We start from the raw sequence: 19,900 nt of genomic DNA, 5'->3' as shown, positions 1-19,900 counted from the left end.
TGGTGAACAATGACGGTGAAAGACCACTACTACTCGCTAGTGCGGCGTGCGTGTGTGCTGATGCAAGTGAAGAGCACTCGTCTGCAAATGAAGATGACAAACAAGCCCTGCACTCAGCAGTGATGGGACGCTGAGAGGCGGGGGGGGGGGGGGGGGGGTTCGGGGGGGTCCGTGTCTGTGTGAGGGGTGTCAGGGGGTCAGAAAATGAAACGGCAACACCTCTACAGCCACTTGACAGAAAGAAAAAGCAAGAGACCGGAGTGGGGGGGTTGTTTGAAAGAGGGTGGGAACAGCACTCGAGTCCCCCCCAATGGAGGACACAAGCCTCCCAGCATCAGTCAGCGGCCGAGGGGTGGATGGGGCGGCGGGGGGAGACACAGGGGCTACTGTTCCCATTCAGGTCTTTGTCTCCCGGGAACGCTCTTGTTTTTTGCCTGCAACCCCCCCCCCCCCCCCCTGTCAATACAGCACCTATCAGAGTCTGAATGGCCCAATCAGCATTCCCATGAACGTCAAATCGCTGACCTGGGAAGGCGGTGACAGCTAAAAGTCCGAAAAGGAAAAAAAAAAACGAGGATGGTAACGCAGAAGATGTGACTGCATCCTTGCGGAAAATGATGTGATTGTAGCCAATTGGATATAGCTTTTTAGGAAGGGAAAAACATGACGCTGGGAATTCGGAAGTTGACATTTCATGCCAGCCTTCTGACCCAATCAAGTGGAAGAGAAGACAGGCTTTGTCCATCCTGGCCCGCCCAAGAAAAGTCCGGAAAAAAAAAAAAAAAAAAAGCAATGTAAAGATTTTGCCAAGCTTTTGTCACGCCTGGAGGAGCGCCTCAGTCGAGTGCTGTCAGATCAGGAAAACCGAAAGAAAAACAGCCACGGTCGCCTTTATGGCGTTTAAAAAAAAAAACAAAAACACTTTCTCTCGCAGCCAAGTCGGGAGAGCCTCCATAGACGGGAATTACACCGTTACTTTTTTCCGGCATTTGCATTTAAAAGATGGCCTGAATGCGACTCGTTTCCCCCCTGTGTCCATAGAAACACTCCAAAAGGTGGAAAATTCACTCGACTGAACTTTAAACAACTTTATTAAAGTGTCATTAATCAGAAGTGAAAGACACAAGGTCTTAGTGTTGTGCAGGCAAAAAATGAGAGAGCCACGCTTAATGACCTGTTAAGAGCATTACTTTGAAAAGCCGTGTTGACGTCTCTTTGCACAATCGGAAAGGGAGAAAAAAAAATGAATACCAGAAATATTCCAAGTATTGGAATGTAGCTGTAATAAAACTAATAAAAAGAAGATCCTAGCTAAGCGTTGACTCAAGAAGAACCAACAAAAGGTAATTTCTTTTTTTGTTATTTACTTTTTTTAGCGTTTCTTCCTGGGTCTTTGGGACGTGTTTCTATCGGAAAAGTAGTCATACAATTTAAAAAGGGGGTATTCAAAGTGTGACCCGGGGGCCTGCGGTTGTTTGTTGTTTAATTGGTCCAAAGGACATTAAAAACATACCATATATACCAAGATATACCAATATACCAAGAACAGCAAAAAAATCATTAAAAATAAAAATAAAAATAAAAATAAAAATAAAAATAAAAATAAAAATAAAAATAAAAATAAAAATAAAAATAAAAATAAAAATTTTCGTCAAAATAGTCAAAAATATTAACAGAAAAAAGTTTAATTCCAACGAGAAAAAATTGGAACTGTGTGAGAATAAACTGATGTAGCATGCAGTTGAAATATTTTTTTTAATAAAGTTGTAATTTTATGAGAATTAATTAATTTTTTTAATTAATTTTAATTAATTTTTTTAATCAATTTTTTTTTGAGTTATAATTTTTGTAAGATAAGGTTGGGGTAAGAAGTTATAATATTATTATTATGGGAATAAAATCAAAATATTACAGGACTAAAGTCATAATCTTAAGAAGAAAATTTACAAGAAAAAAGTTGAAATATGTAAAAAAAAGTTGTATTCAAAAGGTGGAATAAAATTAAATTTACAAAAATAAATTATGAGTCCAAATCACATCAATGTGGCTCCCAAAAGCAAAAGTGTGTCCTTGCCAATTATGCAAATTATACAATGGCATAACCCCCCCCCCCAAAAAAAAAAAATACGTTCAAACGTATAGCATGCCGTCCCATTGCGGTGTCTCCACCATTATGGGACGATGGGATAACAACCCAACAGAGGAACCCGGTAAGTCAACAATGCCACCTTCGAAAAGAGCCATTTGAGTCGTTCAAACAGAATTTTAATTTCAACCATAGACCTCATTTCCATATGACACACAAAGTCCGCGCCTTATAATGGAAAATAATAACCTCCAAATAAGCCGGCTGAGAGAAGGAGGGTAAATGGGGATCTGGGTTGGGGGGGTCTCTCCCCGATAAAAGCCTCCTGTGATCTTCCAAGCAGCTCGGATCGGAATCATAAACATCCTAAATGAAGCATCCCGGGATTTCTCAGCTAATTTGACCGAGAGAATGAATCAAAGGCGGCATGAAGAATGCAAAAAAACAACATCAACAATAGCATAATGAACGCGTACCGATGCTAGGAATATCCTTTAGCTAAATAAGCTACGCTAATGAGTCTGGATTTGAAGATGATTGAGGAGTTATTTATTTCTATTTTCATTATTATTCTTATTAACTGGTGCCTGAGGAACTCGTTTCATCTAATTAGCATATTTAGATTGTTTTACACTTCAGGAGGTAAGGAAGGAAATACATTTTATTGTCTGCTTGATCTATTTATCTATGCTAACGAGCTTGCTCAGCTAACTAGTTAGCAATCAAGCCATCCAAGCTACATGACTAAATATATCGATTGTAGCAAGCTAGTTTTCTCACCTAGCGAGTAAGCTAAGTAAGTAATTTTACTACTATATAGCTACGCTATATCGATATAGCTACATATCAGAGTAGCTTATCCTTTCTTATCAAGCATTCTGTATTCCATATTTACTGATTTTTCCCCCCCCCAAAATATGAAGAGTCAAACCTACCTAGCATGTTTATTTTAGCAGCTAATTTCAAAATTTACCCCCCACAAAATGAAGAGTCAAACCTATCTAGCGTGTTTATCTTAGCAGCTAATTTCAAAATGTACCCCCCCACACAAAATGAAGAGTCAAACCTACCTAGCGTGTTTATTTTAGCAGCTAATTTCAATACATTTATCAAGCTATGCTAGCGGTATAGCTTATCAGAGTAGCTTATCCTTTCTTATCAAGCTATTGCGCTAAACTAACTGAGCAAATCGTTCAAGTTCATTTTGTATTACATTTCTACTGATTTTTTACTGATTTACTGATTTTACTGAGTCAAACCTACCTAGCGTGTTTATTTTAGCAGCTAATTTCAATTCATTTATCAAGCTATGCTAGCGGTATAGCTTATCAGAGTAGCTTGTCCTTTCTTGTCACGCTAATGCGCTCAACTAACCGAGCAAATCGTTCAAGTTAATTTTGTATTCCATATTTACTGATTTTTTCCCCCCAAAAAATGAAGAGTCAAACCTACCTAGCGTGTTTATTTTAGCAGCTAATTTCAAAATCCCCCCCCCACAAAATGAAGAGTCAAACTTACCTAGCGTGTTTATTTTACCAGCTAATTTCAAAATGTTCCCCCCACAAAATTAAGAGTCAAACCTACCTAGCATGTTTATTTTAGCAGCTAATTTCAAAATGTACCCCCCCCCCCACACACACAAAATGAAGAGTCAAACCTATCTAGCGTGTTTATCTTAGCAGCTAATTTCAAAATGTACCCCCCCCCCCCACAAAATGAAGAGTCAAACCTACCTAGCGTGTTTATTTTAGCAGCTAATTTCAATTCATTTATCAAGCTATGCTAGCGGTATAGCTTATCAGAGTAGCTTATCCTTTCTTATCAAGCTAATGCGCTAAACTAACTGAGCAAATCGTTCAAGTTCATTTTGTATTACATTTCTACTGATTTTTTACTGATTTACTGATTTTACTGAGTCAAACCTACCTAGCGTGTTTATTTTAGCAGCTAATTTCAACCCCCCCCCCAACAAAATGAAGAGTCAAACCTACCTAGCGTGTTTATTTTAGCAGCTAATTTCAATTCATTTATCAAGCTATGCTAGCGGTATAGCTTATCAGAGTAGCTTATCCTTTCTTATCAAGCTATTGCGCTAAACTAACTGAGCAAATCATTCAAGTTAATTTTGTATTCCATTTTTACTGATTTTTTACTGATTTAACTGAGTCAAACCTACCTAGCGTGTTTATTTTAGCAGCTAATTTCAATACATTTATCAAGCTATGCTAGCGGTATAGCTTATTAGAGTAGCTTATCCTTTCTTATCAAGCTAATGCGCTAAACTAACCGAGCAAATCGTTCAAGGTAATTTTGTATTCCATTTTTACTGACCCCCCCCCCACAAAATGAAGCAGCTAATTTCAATACATTTATCAAGCTATGCTAGTGGTATAGCTTATCTTTTAGGAGGCTAGTTTTAACAGCTAAATAGCCATCTTGATTGACAGGTGAGACCAGCCAATGACTGCAAAGCAACAGTGGAATAATACATGCAGACTGCTATTTTTACCGACACGCATTCCGATCAATAAGGAAAAATAGCAAGGTTCCTCTCACGAAGAGCATATTTCCGTCTCCAAGTGGCGTTAAAAAAAAAAAAAAAAAAAATTCTTGGGATTGTTCCGACGAAGCCACCAAACACTAGCAGATGTGCGGCGGGCGGCTTTAAGGACGTCACATCCACTTCATATTTCAACAGTTGCCCCCTTAATCACCCATGCCTCACGGGGGGGGGGGCAAAGGAGAGGGGGGGGGACCACAAGATAGCCAAGAGCAGCAAGCATGCAGCTCGTTTTGACAGTACGGTGGAAGATGAGGGGTGTAGAGGATGGAGGGGGGGGGGGGGGGGGTGAAAGTGTTTCCATATGAGCACAGCTGGCACCGCCGACGCCTGAGGCCATCATGGCCGCCTCCTCCTACGGCGGGCGTCGCGTGGTAAAAGTTGAGGGAACGCCGATTTCCCTCACGTTAGTCATTGATCTCGATGGGAATGAAGATGCCACATGCAGTTGGGTCCGGGGGGGGGGCGCGCCACTTTCTAAAAATACAGTATAAAGCTGAGTTATAATATGAGGGCCCGCATTGTGGACTAGTGGTTAGCATGTCGGCCACATGTTCATGAGATCGGGAAGACCCGGGTTCGATTCTCTGTATGGAGTTTGCATGTTGTCCCCGTGCATGCGTGGGTACTCCGGTTTCCCCCCACATCCCAAAAAGTGGGTGTCCCAATACTTATGTCCATGGAGTGTATTCTGTCCAAGTGAAAGCAGCTGCCCCCCCCAAAAAAAGAAAGGTAATACCATGACAACAACACAATACACACACTGTAAGCGATGTGAGCATGCTAAATCATAAGAGAGAGAGACTGGGGTGGGGGGGGGGCGTCCTTCTGGAAAACTCATAAAATAAAAGAGAAGGGGGGGTGGGGGGGGTGATAGAATAACATGGACTCTCTCAATGCGGTGGTGCCAGTCTATCTTCTCTGAGGCCGCCATCTCCCAACCTGCTCTTAACACCCCCGCCCCCCCCACTTCCTCCTCTAGCTTACTGGGTTGGGTGTTAGAACTTCTTATTGTATTTGATGTCACCTCAGGGATGACGTCAACAAATGTTTTGTCTATTTTTGGTATAATTTTATTTCTTGCAGTCCAAATGTATTTGTGGCGGGCTGCCACAAGTGAAGGAATGTATGGGAAATGCTTTGTTTTAAATAAATTACAAATAGTCAATAAATAATCAATAATAAATAGTCCAAATTTTTATTTTATATTTAAAAAATATATATTAAAAAATGACTTTGTTTTTTGTGGATTTTTTAAATTTTGGGATGTTTCTTCAAGTAACAAAAATGTTTTATCCTGCATAAAAAATAAAAGAAATTTAACAAAAACAATTTCTGGGGGGAGGGATTAACATGAAACAATCCACTTTTATTAATCATAAATTTATTATTTATTGATGAATTTTTAATACATTTATTTTATTTTTTAATTTCCATTGTTTCCTCAAGTAACACAAATTTTTATGCTGCTTAATTTTTTTTTTAAAAATTAACAAAAACTAATTCGTTTTTTTGGAGGGACTAACATAAAACAATCTACTTTTATTAATCATAAAATTATTATTTACTTGAGAATTAATTCTTTTTAATAAATGTATTTCATTTTTTTTATTTCGGTTGTTTCCTCAAGTAACAAGAAATATTTTATCCTGCTTAAAAAAATAAAATAAATTTAACAAAAACTAATTTTCATGTTAGTCCCTCCAAAAAAGGAGGGAACAATCTACTTTTATTAATCATAAAAGTATTATTTATTCATGAAATTATTATTAATTTATAGTTTCTATATATATATATATATAATTTTAAGAAAAATATATATAACATAACATTAATAAATATAAAATTTAATTTATCATTATCTATGAATTTAAATAATTTTTAAATAAGAAATGTATTTGTGAAAAGTTATCATTTTTACGAAAAATAACTATTATAGGGATTAGGAAAAAAATAAAAAAGGATCCATGAAAGAATCACTGTTAAACTCTGACTAAGCCAAGCCAAGCCATCTTTAGTTTGACAAATGTGCTTTTATAAAGCATATTAGAATATTTACTGTACAATCTTTCATGAATGTGTAATGAACGTAATCCAAGTTAAATAAAAAGTACTAAATTTAGTTCTTATTCCTTGTGTGAAATGAGCCATAAAGAGGAAAAACGTGTATTAAAGTGACTTTGGATTCTCCGGTAAGACTCATCAATTAGTACGAAGCAACAAATTGAACAAAACAAAACACATCCTTGTCTTGGTGGAGTTGAACTTGCGGTCAAACGTGAGTCGTCTTTCTGGCAGCTTGTGCACGTCCATGCATGAGTGCATGTTTATGCACATTTTATGGTCATTGTCTCATAAAATGGACGTGCGCTAGGAGACGAGCACCGCTCCCCGCGGGACGACCACCTACCAGGACGCTGACCACGTCCTGTACGCGTGTGTCGGGGGTGGGTGGGGGTCAGATTAGCGCATGAATTACAATCTGGATACACACACACACATAATATTGCAATAGGAGCGTGAATTACAGCATTGGGTAATGCAGTTTGTTCTGCATGAATCCTCCTCCAGTTCTTATTATTATACGAGCCTTCGGAGGAACATTGTGTTTAAATATAAATTTGACTTCACTTCTATTGGACGAAGAGCAGTGAACGCACCACTAAATTTGCCATCAGCACTTTCCAAACCGAGGTCAAAAAGCCATAGCAACTGTTTTTTTTGTTTTGTTTCTGAAAGTCTGAAAGTAAACACCAACGCCGCGTTCAAGGTCACCCGGAATTGGGAAATGTCCCGTGTGAAACGTCAACAAACCACTCATAAACACATTATAACGGGACTTTCTGGTACTAAAGGTTGTCATTCCTACTGCGATGTGTTCGTAACGTGGTTATTTTGAACGCCATTACTCCTGTGAATGTGGTGATTAGTCGTCTTTTTGGCCTTTCTGTTTCCTCATTAATGCTCACCTTAACGAACGTCTGATACAACAATTTCAGATCAACATTTGCCATAAAAGCAAATTTAACAACAGTAATGACTGTAATACGACAAAAGAGCAGTCACCTTTTTCTTTCCCATAATACCTTGCAAGGAAGCCCGCATCTGGCACTAAAATGTTTCCATGCCCCCCCCCCACACCACCCCCCCCACCGCTTCCTTTCCCCTCCATTCCCACCACTCCAAAATGCCTTTTCTTTCCCTCTTCAGTCTCAAAGCTCCACAGTGTCCACCTTCCAACGCCGGCCAGCCAGCAGCGACGAAGAGGAGGAGGAAGGCACCGTTTTTTTTTTTTTTTTTTAAACTCGTAAATCCGCCGCATGGACACAAATAGGAAAAGCTGCCGGATTGGGATTGCAGAGTGGGTTTATCTGCTGCTAAGAGAGGAATTGCTTTGTTTACTTTGAATGGGGAACAATGACTTCAAGTGCAGGCCGGACTCGACCTTGTGTGATTTGGATTGCATCACAGTCCAGTCCAGTCTGAATGGGACCGCATGAGGACAAAAAAAAACAAAACTCCAGAAACACAAACTACTGGGGAGTTTAGCTCATTTAGTGTCTGTGAAACGGCCCGCCACAAATAAATTTTGTAATGAGACTGAATATGTAGCGGGCGGCACGGTGGAGGAGTGGTTAGCGCACAGACCTCACAGCTAGGAGACCACGGTTCAATCCCATGTTCTCCCCGTGCATGCGTGGGTTTTCTCCGGGTACTCCGGTTTCCGCCGACATTCCAAAAACATGCTAGGTTAATTAGCATTACTCCAAATTGTCCATAGGTATGAATGTGAGTGTGAATGGTTGTTTGTCTATATGTGCCCTGTGATTGGCTGGCTGGCCACCAGTCCAGGGTGTACCCCGCCTCTCGCCCGAAGACAGCTGGGATAGGCTCCAGCTCCCCCCCCTGCAACCCTCGTGAGGCTAAGCGGTAGAAAATGAATGAATGAATGAGTTCTCCTCCTATTTTGTGTGGAAGTGGTAACTTTTTGGCTTCTTATTTTGTTTTTCCCCACCCTCGGCCATCTCTGTGTGGAGTTTGCATGTTCTCCCCGTGCATGCGTGGGTTTTCTTGGGGTGAAATTCCAGTCCAGTTCTTTTTGCTGGTTTAAATCACCAACGACAAGATCTCGCTTGTTGATGGAGCGAAAGCAGCTAAATTAAAAATTGCAAAAAAAATAATACAATAAAATATTTTTGAAAAAAAATGAACTTATGTTATTTAAATAACATACCAAATTTGTTTAAATTTAATGTTTAAAGAAAACAAAAAATCAAATAGCCTAGATTTTTTTAAATTAGAAAAACAAAATATTTTCTTTTGTTTCTTATTTTTTCTTAGAATTTTGTATTTTCAAAAAACTTTTCCACATTTTTTAAAATTAGAAAAACAAAGTTGCTTTTGTTAGATTTTCTTTTATTTTTTCTTATTTTTCTTATAATTTGGAAAAAACCAAAAATAAAATCACAGATATTTCCTATTTTTTATAGAATCACATAAGGTTGTATTTGGGTTTTTTTATATATATATATATCTATAAGGAACAAAGAAAACACAAAACACAAGAGTTTCCCATACATTCTGTCATTTGTGGCAGCCTGCTAGAGATAAATTTGGACCACCACAAATAAATGAAGACAAAAAAAAATAAGTAGCAAGTGTGGCTTTGCTAAAGATACAAAAAACCCAATATATTTTTCCCACAGCTTTGTTACATGCAAAAGTTGAAATTTGAATAATTATATCATTATGCCACCCCCCCCCCCACACACACACGCACACAAATCAAAATAGCCACACATAGATCGCAGTCCTGAGTTGAAACACCAAGAATGGCGGCCATGTTTTTCCACATTTTCCACAGGTCAGGCTCCTAAAGTTGTGATTTGACGAAACACCAACACCTTCCATCCCTAACCGCAATGGACGACAAAGTGAGACGCGCTTCCAATATTTTGACCCCAAATATGGCGGCCATAGCGCAGCTCCACACTACCACAATCCTCAATTGCTTGTTTCCAAAACATCAGGAGGAGAAGCCAGCTTCCCATCACGTGTCCAATCAATGGCAGAAATGGGAAATAGAGAAAGCGACAGGGTCGTAACCCCCCCCACACACACACCTCCTCCTAGTCTCTAGTTGCTACCGGGTATCTGGTGTATAAACACAGCACTGGAAAAACATTAGTCTAAAAGTCTGCAGGTTTACACGATGCAAAGGAAGTCGAGCCGCAAAAGCCGGAGCGCATTTCCACATGTGCTGCTCCGACTTTTTATTGGCCATGATCGGGGGGGGTGGGGGGCGGCGGGAAGGTAAAGCCATCTCTTTGGGACGTCGACAGGGTGACAAAGTTCAAGCGTGAAACCAATCTGGAGACTTTGCGGGTCTGGGAATGAAGCTTCATTAAAGCAGACGCTCCACGCGAGGAAGGAGGAGATCGCCTCCGCTGCCTGAAGGCAAAAAGTGAGAGAGGGGGAACATTTGATATCGCCACGGAGGCCTCGGAGAATATTCACAGAGGCTTAGCTAACCAACCAGCCTGGACATCCTTCACTCAGCAACCATCCACCATCAAACAGGTGCTTAACTTTCACCATAAATCAATTAGAAAGGAGTTTATGTGCACAAAAAGGGCAACAACACTCACTGCAAAAAAATGCTGTTTCTGGCCCGCCACAGATGCATTTGAACCACCACAAATAGATTCCACCCATACACTTTCTATGCCTCATGCGGTCGCAAGTATGCTGGAGCCTATCCCAGGTGTCTTCGGGCAAGATTGATTTGCATTTTTTATTGCTAAATTATACAAATTGCAAAAAATTCACTGGATTGGGCACAACTGCAAAAAAATGCTGTTTCTGGCCCGCCACAGATGCATTTGAACCACCACAAATAGATTCCACCCATACACTTTCTATGCCTCATACGGTCGCAAGTATGCTGGAGCCTATCCCAGGTGTCTTTGGGCAAGATTGATTTGCATTTTTTATTGCCAAATTATACAAATTGCAAAAAACTCAAAAAAAATGTTTCTTATTTTTTCTTTGAATTTTGTATTTTCAAACAATTTCACAACTTTTTCACATTTTTTTAAATTACAAAAACAAAGTTGATTTTGTTAGATTTTCTTTTATTTTTTTCTTATTTTTCTTATAATTTGAAAAAAAAAAACAAAAACAAAATCACAGATAATTCCTATTTTCTTATAAAATCAGATAAAGTTGTATTTGTTTTTAATATACATAAATATAAGGAACAAAGAAAACATGGAAACAATGCATTTTTTTAAACAAAGATTGTGTTCCCGCCAACTCAAAAAGAGCAACATGAAGCTTTCAAAGTTATTTGTGGCAGCCTGCTAGAGATAAATTTGGACCGCCACAAATAAATGAAGACAAAAAAAAATAAGCAGCAGGTGCGGTTATTGTAAGAAAGATATGAAAAACCCAAGATATGTTTCCCACAGGTTTGTTACATGCAATACAGTAAGAAAATGACGTAAAATTTGAATAATTATATCATTATGTCACACATATAATAGCCACACATAGATCGCAGTCCTGAGTTGAAACACTAAGAATGGCGGCCATGTTTTTCCACATTTTACACAGTCTCCTAAACGTGTGATTGGACGAAACACCACCACCTCACATCCCAAACCGCAATGGACGACATCTGCGCCACAGCAAAGCGAGAGGCGTTTCCAATATTTTGACCCCAAATATGGCGGCCAAAGTGCACCTCCACACCACCACAACAACAAACACACGACTCCACACCCGCTTGAGCATCACTACTGTCCTCAATACGTACAGGTGTACCTAATTTACCGACACACATTTGCTTTCCATTTGAGGCCGCGTCACCTAATGCAAACGCCGCCCACAAGCTTAACTTTCACCCTCCTTTGCCCTCAGCATCTTTTCAAGCAGGCTTAAGAGGTCGTTCAATTTTAATGGTCACTTATTGCCCCGTGGAGCGCTTCTCACTCATATAATGCAACACCCCGGGACCACCCCCGGTGCCAAAACAGCCCGCGGGGCCTGAAGTAGAGCCTGGAAAGTAGAACCGGCACACATACGTATATGATACACAGACACTAGAAGACCCTTCAGAAAGCCTTTAACCTTTAGCCTTTAAGCAACAATGAATCTCGCACACAATAAAACTAAAATAAAGTAAAATTCCAACAACATGCATGCTAGGTTAATTAGCGACTCTAAATTGTCCATAGGTATGAATGTGAGTGTGAATGGTTGTTTGTCTATATGTGCCCTGTGATTGGCTGGCTTGCGACCAGTCCAGGGTGTACCCCGCCTCTCGCCCCGAAAACAGCTGGGATAGGCTCCAGCATACCCATGACTCTCGTGAGGATAAGCGGTAGAAAATGAATGAATGAATGTGTACTTGGGGGGGGCGTACAACAATGAATCTCACACACAATAAAACTAAAATAAAGTAAAATTCCAACATGCATGCTAGGTTAATTAGCGACTCTAAATTGTCCATAGGTATGAATGTGAGTGTGAATGGTTGTTTGTCTATATGTGCCCTGTGATTGGCTGGCTTGCGACCAGTCCAGGGTGTACCCCGCCTCTGGCCCGAAGACAGCCGGGATAGGCTCCAGCATACCCATGACTCTCGTGAGGATAAGCGGTAGAAAATGAATGTGTACTGGGGGGGGTGTACAACAATGAATCTCACACACAATAAAACTAAAATAAAGTAAAATTCCAACAACATGCATGCTAGGTTAATTAGCGACTCCAAATTGTCCATAGGTATGAATGTGAGTGTGAATGGTTGTTTGTCTATATGTGATTGGCTGAATGAATTAATATTTATTTTGGTTTTATTTAGTTGAAATAATTTTTAAAAAATTAAAAAAAAAATTAAATTTCCTGACAAAGTCAAAAAGCCTTAATGCAATAAACAAATATGTGATTATTTTTATGCATTAAAATATAAAACGGGACGGTGCCGACCCTCATACAAGAGGAAGGTTAAGAAGACATCCAGGGACTTGAACGTTCATCTTGAAGCACTCATGAAAGTAGAGGCACATCCATCACAGATTGTAACACTAAATACTCGAGAACAAGGCCTTCTTAGTTATGACTGAAAAAAAAATGGTTTAATAAACCGCAGAAGAAGGAAGTGAATTAATGAGCAGACAAATGCATCAGGTGACTGCATTGTGTTGAATGTGTTACTTGGACAACCTCCATCCATTCCGGCATGGATCTTATTATTCCATCCAAATATTCCTGGAGCGGATGCCAACACCGGAGTTCATGAACTCGACCCCTGACAAACAAACGAAATGCAGCCAAATAAAAGTGGCTTTCCGTGTACTCACCTCGGCACGCTGCGTCCTGGGCTGGCTGGCGTCCGTCTCGATGGCGTAGACGTCGACCAGATAGAGATCGGATCCCTTTTCCCTGTCAAGTTCCTCAGCCGTCTGTATCACTCCAGTGTGTCGCCCGATGGTGAAAAGTCGCCCCACGGTTCTCCCGCCGCTGTGCACCGCCACGATGTAGTACTCCACTTTGCTCGCCGACCCCCGCGGGCTGGAGGCGTCCAGCGAGATGACGTCGGTTCCTGGCGGTTGACCCTCTTTGAGGATGGTGATGTATTTGGGTTGGGTGAACACAGGACCGTCCAGACCGCGTAGAATGATCGTCATGTCCGTTTTGGAGGTCTTACGGTCGCCGCCGTGGTCGGTGGCGGATACGGTGAGCGTGTAGACGAGTCGGGATGGCACAAGTTGGGAAGCGAGGCGGATGTCTCCGCTGTACCGGTCCATGATGAAGGTATCCGAGTCCCCTTCCACTAACTCATATTCCACTTCCCCGTTTTCCCCCTCGTCGGGGTCGATTGCTACAACTGTTGTCAGGATGGAACCGATCACGATGTTGGGTTCTGCCACCAGTGCATTCTGGGATACAAAACTGGGAATGTTATCATTAAGGTCAGTGACCCATATTGTTATGTTCTTGAGGGCAAAACGGCGGAACTCGAACGGCACGGCTTGGTCAGTGGCCTTGACTGTCAACTCAAAGAGATTCGAGAACTCCCTGTCAATCTCCTTGCTGGTGTAGATGAGACCAGAACTTGGGTCAATACTGAAGTGCCCCCCTCTGGGGACCTGCTGAACGATGGAGTACTCCAACAGTCCGTTAATATCCGCATCTGTGTCATGAGCTGTGATGGTCATGACGGACGCCGAGATGGGAATGTTCTCAGGGATTGACTTGAAAATGTCCCCGGATGTGAATATCGGAGGGTTGTCGTTAAAATCCCTTACATGGATGATAACGGGAATAGTCGAGGAGCGTTGTGGTTTCCCGTTATCCCTTGCCGTGATGTTGAGTCTATAGAAGGATTGTGTTTCGTAGTCCAGTTTTTTGAACAGAAAGATGCTACCGGTGTTGGGACTGATGCTAAACGTTCCGTGATTGTTTGTGGCAGTGATGCTGTACGTGATGTCGGCATTGTGGCCCGAGTCGGCGTCGGTTGCGGTCACGGATGCGACCAACTCTCCTATCCTCATGTTTTCCAGGACATCAACCGATAGGGAAGATTTTGGAAAAGTCGGGGAATTGTCGTTCTCGTCGAGTATGTTAACGCTAAGCATGCAGGATGAGGATAACGGAACGCCGCCAGCATCAACCGCGATTATTTTCAGAGAATAGAAGGATGTTGACTCGTAATCCAACTTTCCGACTAAAGTGACTTGTCCGGAGTTGGCGTCGATGCTGAACTGTCCGTCCTGGTTTCCGTCAACGATTCGATAATGAACCAGTCCGTTTTTGTTCTCGTCTACATCAGACGCGGAGACACGTAAAAGTTGAGTCGTGTTCGGCGCCGACTCAGAAACCGAGGCCTGGTAAATGTCTTTGGTGAACTTTGGCGAGTTGTCGTTGATGTCTTGTATGTAAACTTGCACTTTAGCCTGGTCTCTAAGGGGTCTGGGGAGACCCTGGTCCGAGGAGACGACAACAAAACTGAAAACGGCGGCGCCTCTTTGTCTCATGAGCAACTCGCGGTCCAATTGTAACGTGCTCCTCAACTCCCCCGTGATGGCGTTCAGTTCAAAGTTTTGCTGCGGAGTCTCAAATGAGTATCTGACGTCACTGTTTGGACCGAAGTCCTTATCCTCGGCGTAAACGAAACCCACCAGCGAACCCCTCTTCTGCTCTTCCTCAAAATGAAACACATAATTAGTGCTGTTAAAAAGTGGGCGGTTATCGTTGACATCGTCCAGGATTATGCTGACGTTCACGACGGCGCTCAACGGTTCCACAGCGCGGTCGGTAGCCACGACCGCTAAGTTGTATCGATCCTGAAGCTCTCGATCCAGTTCCGTTTTAATATACAAGTGACCGTCTGGAAAAATACCAAAGATGTCACCGGTGTTGCCGGCGATGATGTCATACATGATTTCGCCGTTGAGACCGGAATCTTTATCCGTGGCGTCCACTTTGAAGAATCGGCTGTTGACAGGTTCCGATTCGGAGATAGCGACCTCGTAGGAGAGTTGGTCAAACACAGGCGAGTTGTCGTTGACGTCGTAAACGCTGACGATAAGGACTAAACTGGAGGTGTGTCTCGGGACCCCCGTGTCCGATGCCGAGACCTCGATTTCATACGACGTGGTCGTGACCTCCAACGGTCCGGTCAGCGTTATGAGGCCATGTTTCTCGTGGATTTGGAAGAGACCTTTGGGGTTTTGTTTGAGGCTGTAGATCACCACGCCGTTGGTACCTTCATCGGGGTCGGACGCTTTGGCTTGGAATATCACATGACCTGCGTTCCAGTTCTCCACCGCGCTGACATGCTCCACAGAGTGAATAAAATGCGGCGCGTTATCGTTCAAGTCCTTCACGGTGACGTTCACAACCGCGTCCCCTGTGATGTCACCTGCTCTTGCTACCACCTTCAAATGATAAAAACCCTTCTCTTCTCGATCGATGTGACCGGATGCTGTGATCTGACCTGCGGCGTTTACCCTAAAAAGCCCCCGGTGGTCCCCTGAGGTGATCAGATAGGAGATATTGGAGTTCAGATCGAGAGTGGACGCCGACACGGTCCCTATAACCGTACCCGGAATCACATTCTCAAACATAACAAAGCTGTAAACTCTCTGGCTAAAAACGGGCGGGTTATCTTGCGTATCGATTACAGTCACGGTCACAATAGCGTGGGCGTTGGAGCGCAAGCCGCCGCCATCTGTCGCCGTCACCTGCAGCTGATAAGTCGTTTTCACTTCTCTGTCCAGCGCCGCCAGAGTGCTGATTTTACCAGTGTTGCTATTAATATGGAATTTCGATGCGTCTCCTGCTGTGATTATGTACTTGACCGTACCGTTGCGACCCAAATCGGGATCTGTGGCCGAAACCGTTGTTGCATAAGTACCGGGGGGTTCGTTCTCTTTCACGTTAGCAAAGTACTGAACTGGGTAAAATACCGGCCTATTGTCGTTGATATCCTTTAGAGTGATGTTGACTTTTCCGATTGAGTGCAAAGAAGGCATTCCGGAGTCCGATGCCTGAATATGGAGCAAATAGGACGCCTGATTTTCTCTGTCTAACTCGGCGATTGCGCTTAATCGCCCTGACACGGCATCAAGACGAAATAGTTCGCGGATACTAGTTGGCGTTTCTGCGTCAAACGAGAACCGGATTGTTCCGTTCTCGCCCAGGTCGTCATCTGACGCGGAGAGAACAAGGAGTTCGGCGCCGGGAGCGGCGTGCTCCACCAGAGATACATGATATGTGTTCTGTGTGAAAGTTGGAACTTGGTCGTTGACGTCTGTGATGCTAACGATGAGTTTAGTGTACGAAATCTTCGGCTGCAGACCTTGGTCTTTAGCGCTAATGTTTAGCACAATTTGGGACGCTACTTCCCTGTCTAATAAAGCCGCACTGGTAACAAGTCCGCTGTTTTCGCTAATGGAAAACCAACCTAAAGAGTTTCCGGACACAAGGGAATAACGAAGATTAGCGTTCTGTCCCGAGTCACCGTCTGTTGCAGAAACCCCTTTAATGTAGCTCCCCTTCGGGACGTCTTCGCTGATATCGACTTTGTACTCCGTTTGCTGGAATATCGGCGGATGATCGTTAATATCGTTTACGAATATAACCAAGCTAGCAAAAGATGAACGCGCCACCGGTTTGCCGTTATCCGACACGGAAACCGTTAAATTATACGAAGAAATTCTCTCCCGATCCAGAACGCTAGCGACTTTGATGAGACTTAAATTCGGCACAGGAGACGTATGGACTTCAAAGTGTTTTTGCTCGTTTCCGCCTAAAATGGACACCGAAATGTTACCGTTAGCGCTCGGAGAATCGGAATCGGATACGGTGAGCAGAGCAACAACGGTTCCGATTTGTGCGTTTTCATCCACCGAGGCGAATTTAGACGTGGTGGGGAAATACCGAAACTTTACCACAGGGTCGTTATCGTTGACGTCTAAGAGTTTAATAGTGGCTTCGGTTCTTCCCGACAACGACGGTACGCCGTTATCGACCGCGTGGATCGTTAGCGAGTACTCTTTCTTGATTTCATAATCCAAAGTCTGCTTTATGATAATAGTACCTTCTTTAGGGTCAATTTGGAAAGGCGTGCCCTCATCGAGAAAGTACCTAACCTCGGCGTTAGTTCCGTCATCCTGATCGGACGCGGTGATGTGCAGGATGCTGGATCCGACCGCCGCATCCTCGAAAACGCTGGTTTGGTAATGCTCGTGCTCAAAAACTGGCGGGTTGTCGTTGATGTCTTGGATTGTGACGTTCACCTGAAGGTAGCCATACTTTTTAGGGTCCCCCTTGTCCTCCACTTCGATCAGGAGCTGGTAAAAGGGACCGAGTTCCCGGTCTAAGCCTCCCGTAGACACCAGATGCAGGAACGCTCCCTCTCCGCTGGGATTGACCGTAATATCCAAGCGGAATTTCTTCTCCTGGTTCCCTTTCACGATTCTGTAGGTGGTGTGATCCACGCCGTTGCTTCCGATGTCGGAGTCCGTGGCCGTGTCCAGGATGACTTGTCTCCCGCTGCTGGCGTCCTCCTTGAAAGAAACCACGATGGAAGCATCCGGGAATACCGGTGCATTGTCGTTAATATCCAAAACGACAATCCTGACCTCCGTGGGGTAAGTAGGCTGACTGGACAGCACCACCACGTTGATGACATCGCTCTGCAGGAGCTCCCTGTCTATCACGGAGGACGTGGAAATGACCCCCGTGGTGGAGTTGATGGCGAAAAGTTTGTGGTTCTCACTGAAGCGGTACGTGAAGCTAACTCGGGTGTCTATTTGGCCCACGTAAGTACCCACGGGTTGCTCCTCCAGCACCTGGAACTCTTGGCGGACTTGCGTGGACGCAGAGTACCGAGACAAAGTCCACAGCAGCAGCAGGAGCGAGTGAAGGCGCGCGGAGACGCAACATGAGCGCGCCATGGTCGAGTCAGCCAGTCCCGGTCCTCCTTTCGTTCTTAGACACAGTCCACCATACCGATGATGCATCCACGCTAGAGCATTGTATTCCACACGGGACGTCTGCGCAATTACGCGCGGATCCGGGTTAAAATACGTGCGTGCGTCAATGCAAAAACATCCAAAGAAAGGTGTCAATCATTCCTGCAACGTCAGCAAACTTTGGAGCCTGAAAGCCGGTGGAATAAATTCATTTCTCCAAAGCGCAGCGAGGATCCGTGGGGTACCGGTCCACTTTGTGACTGCAAGTCCCGCTAAAGTTGCAGCAAAAGCTGGAGTTGAGGAAAAGCTCCCCCCCCCCTCCCATCCGCCATCCCATTGGACGGCTGGTGCTGCTTGTGCGCGCGTACGCGCCGCCTCCATCACTTTCTATTGTCACACATGCACACTTATGACGTCACAACGTAAACTGTCAATCATGTGGACGGCAGGTAAAGACGCAATTGTATTAGAATTCCTAATTCATCCCAAAACAAGCTCTCATGATAAAAACAAAAAGCCAAAAACATTTTTATACTATTAACTAACATTTGCTAACTAACTAACTAAAATTCACAGCCCCACACGCATATTAAAATATATATATATATCCCTTTTTAAAATCAAAGTATGTCTTATATATGAAAGTTATTCTTTTTCCAACTCATGGTCCTAAATGTTGGTGAACAGTACCATCTAGCGGCCAAATGGAGTACAACTGTCTCATAAACAGCTCTTTTGGCAATTCACCTTAATTTAATCACATTTATTGGAATATTATTGCACCAAATCCTCATCTAAATATTTATAAAATATTATTATCATATATATTAAATTCATTCAAATTTCTTATTTACAGGCAATATTTATTAAATAGCAAATGTAATAATTTCAGAAGAAAACTAATACAAATTCAGCAGTAATTTTACTAAATTAAAGTCAAAATGTTATTAATAAACAAGTCGTATTCCAACAATAAAAAGCTCAAATTTTACAAAAATAAACTCGAAATATTACAAGAAAAAATAATGTCAAAAGTGTTAAATGTAATGTTAAAGGTTTAAGCTTTCTTTCACCACGTGTTAAAGAGGCCTCGTGAGTTGCAATTCTTTACTAAAACGCTAGGTGGCAGTGTTTTCCTGAACAACCAATGCACACTCTTAGATTACCCCTTTACTGGAAAACATAATGTTAAGCTAACACTGATAAAGTTAATAATCTTTACTTCATAAAAATGTCTGAAAATTCAAGCTAATTCCAGCAGAGAGTTAGCTGACATTTTGTTTGACGTCAAGACGAGGCTGCTGTCTGTCTGTCTGTCTGGACGCTAAGTAGGACAGCTAATGGGACAGCTAATTGAATTACAAAGTGGGCCGGACTGCGGCGCGAGCTGATATGGACGAGGCCGAGAAAGCCGAGAAAGTAGATTAGCCGCCACAGGAGACGTTTGGCTAAACCGGATTAGCCAGCTAGCTAAGGTTGTATCGGCTAAGGCCTAAGGTTAGGGTTAGTACAAGGGGGTAGGGGCCAAGGCTAAGGGTTCGGGCTAGTTCTCAGGGTTGAGGTTCGAGCTAGGGCTAAGGGCTAGGATTAAGGGTTAGGAGCGTTGGCTAGGCCTAAGGTTTAGAGTTAGGGTAAAGACTAAGGGTTTGGGTTATGGATAGAACTAAGGACTTGGGTCAGAGCTATGGCTAGGAGTAAGGGTTATAGGCTATGGCTAGGTGTTAGGGCTATGGCTAAGTGTCAGGGCTATGGCTAGGACTAAAGGTTAGG

The 19,900-nt window shown here is 42.8% G+C and overlaps 1 protein-coding gene across 2 annotated transcripts in view; it reads right to left on the bottom strand.

The window, feature by feature from the left end:
• fat4 (FAT atypical cadherin 4) overlaps positions 1 to 18,417 on the bottom strand; it is a 116,167-nt gene extending 97,750 nt beyond the window's left edge. For both annotated transcript variants that reach the window (XM_058054070.2, XM_078788468.1), the window contains exon 1: positions 13,010 to 18,417. In XM_058054070.2, the coding sequence (XP_057910053.2) occupies positions 13,010 to 18,178 (5,169 nt within the window). In that variant the 5' untranslated portion in view covers positions 18,179 to 18,417. The remainder of the gene's footprint in view (positions 1 to 13,009) is intronic.
• Between the last annotated feature and the right edge of the window lie 1,483 nt (positions 18,418 to 19,900).

Source organism: Doryrhamphus excisus, linkage group LG23 (genome assembly GCF_037039965.1).
Source record: "Doryrhamphus excisus strain RoL-2023G ecotype Guam linkage group LG23, RoL_Dexc_Guam_v1.1, whole genome shotgun sequence".
In the NCBI taxonomy this organism is placed as follows: Eukaryota; Metazoa; Chordata; class Actinopteri; order Syngnathiformes; family Syngnathidae; genus Doryrhamphus; species Doryrhamphus excisus.
The sequence above is the reverse complement of the archived record's forward strand: the minus strand, read 5'-3'. Positions and strand labels throughout refer to the sequence as shown.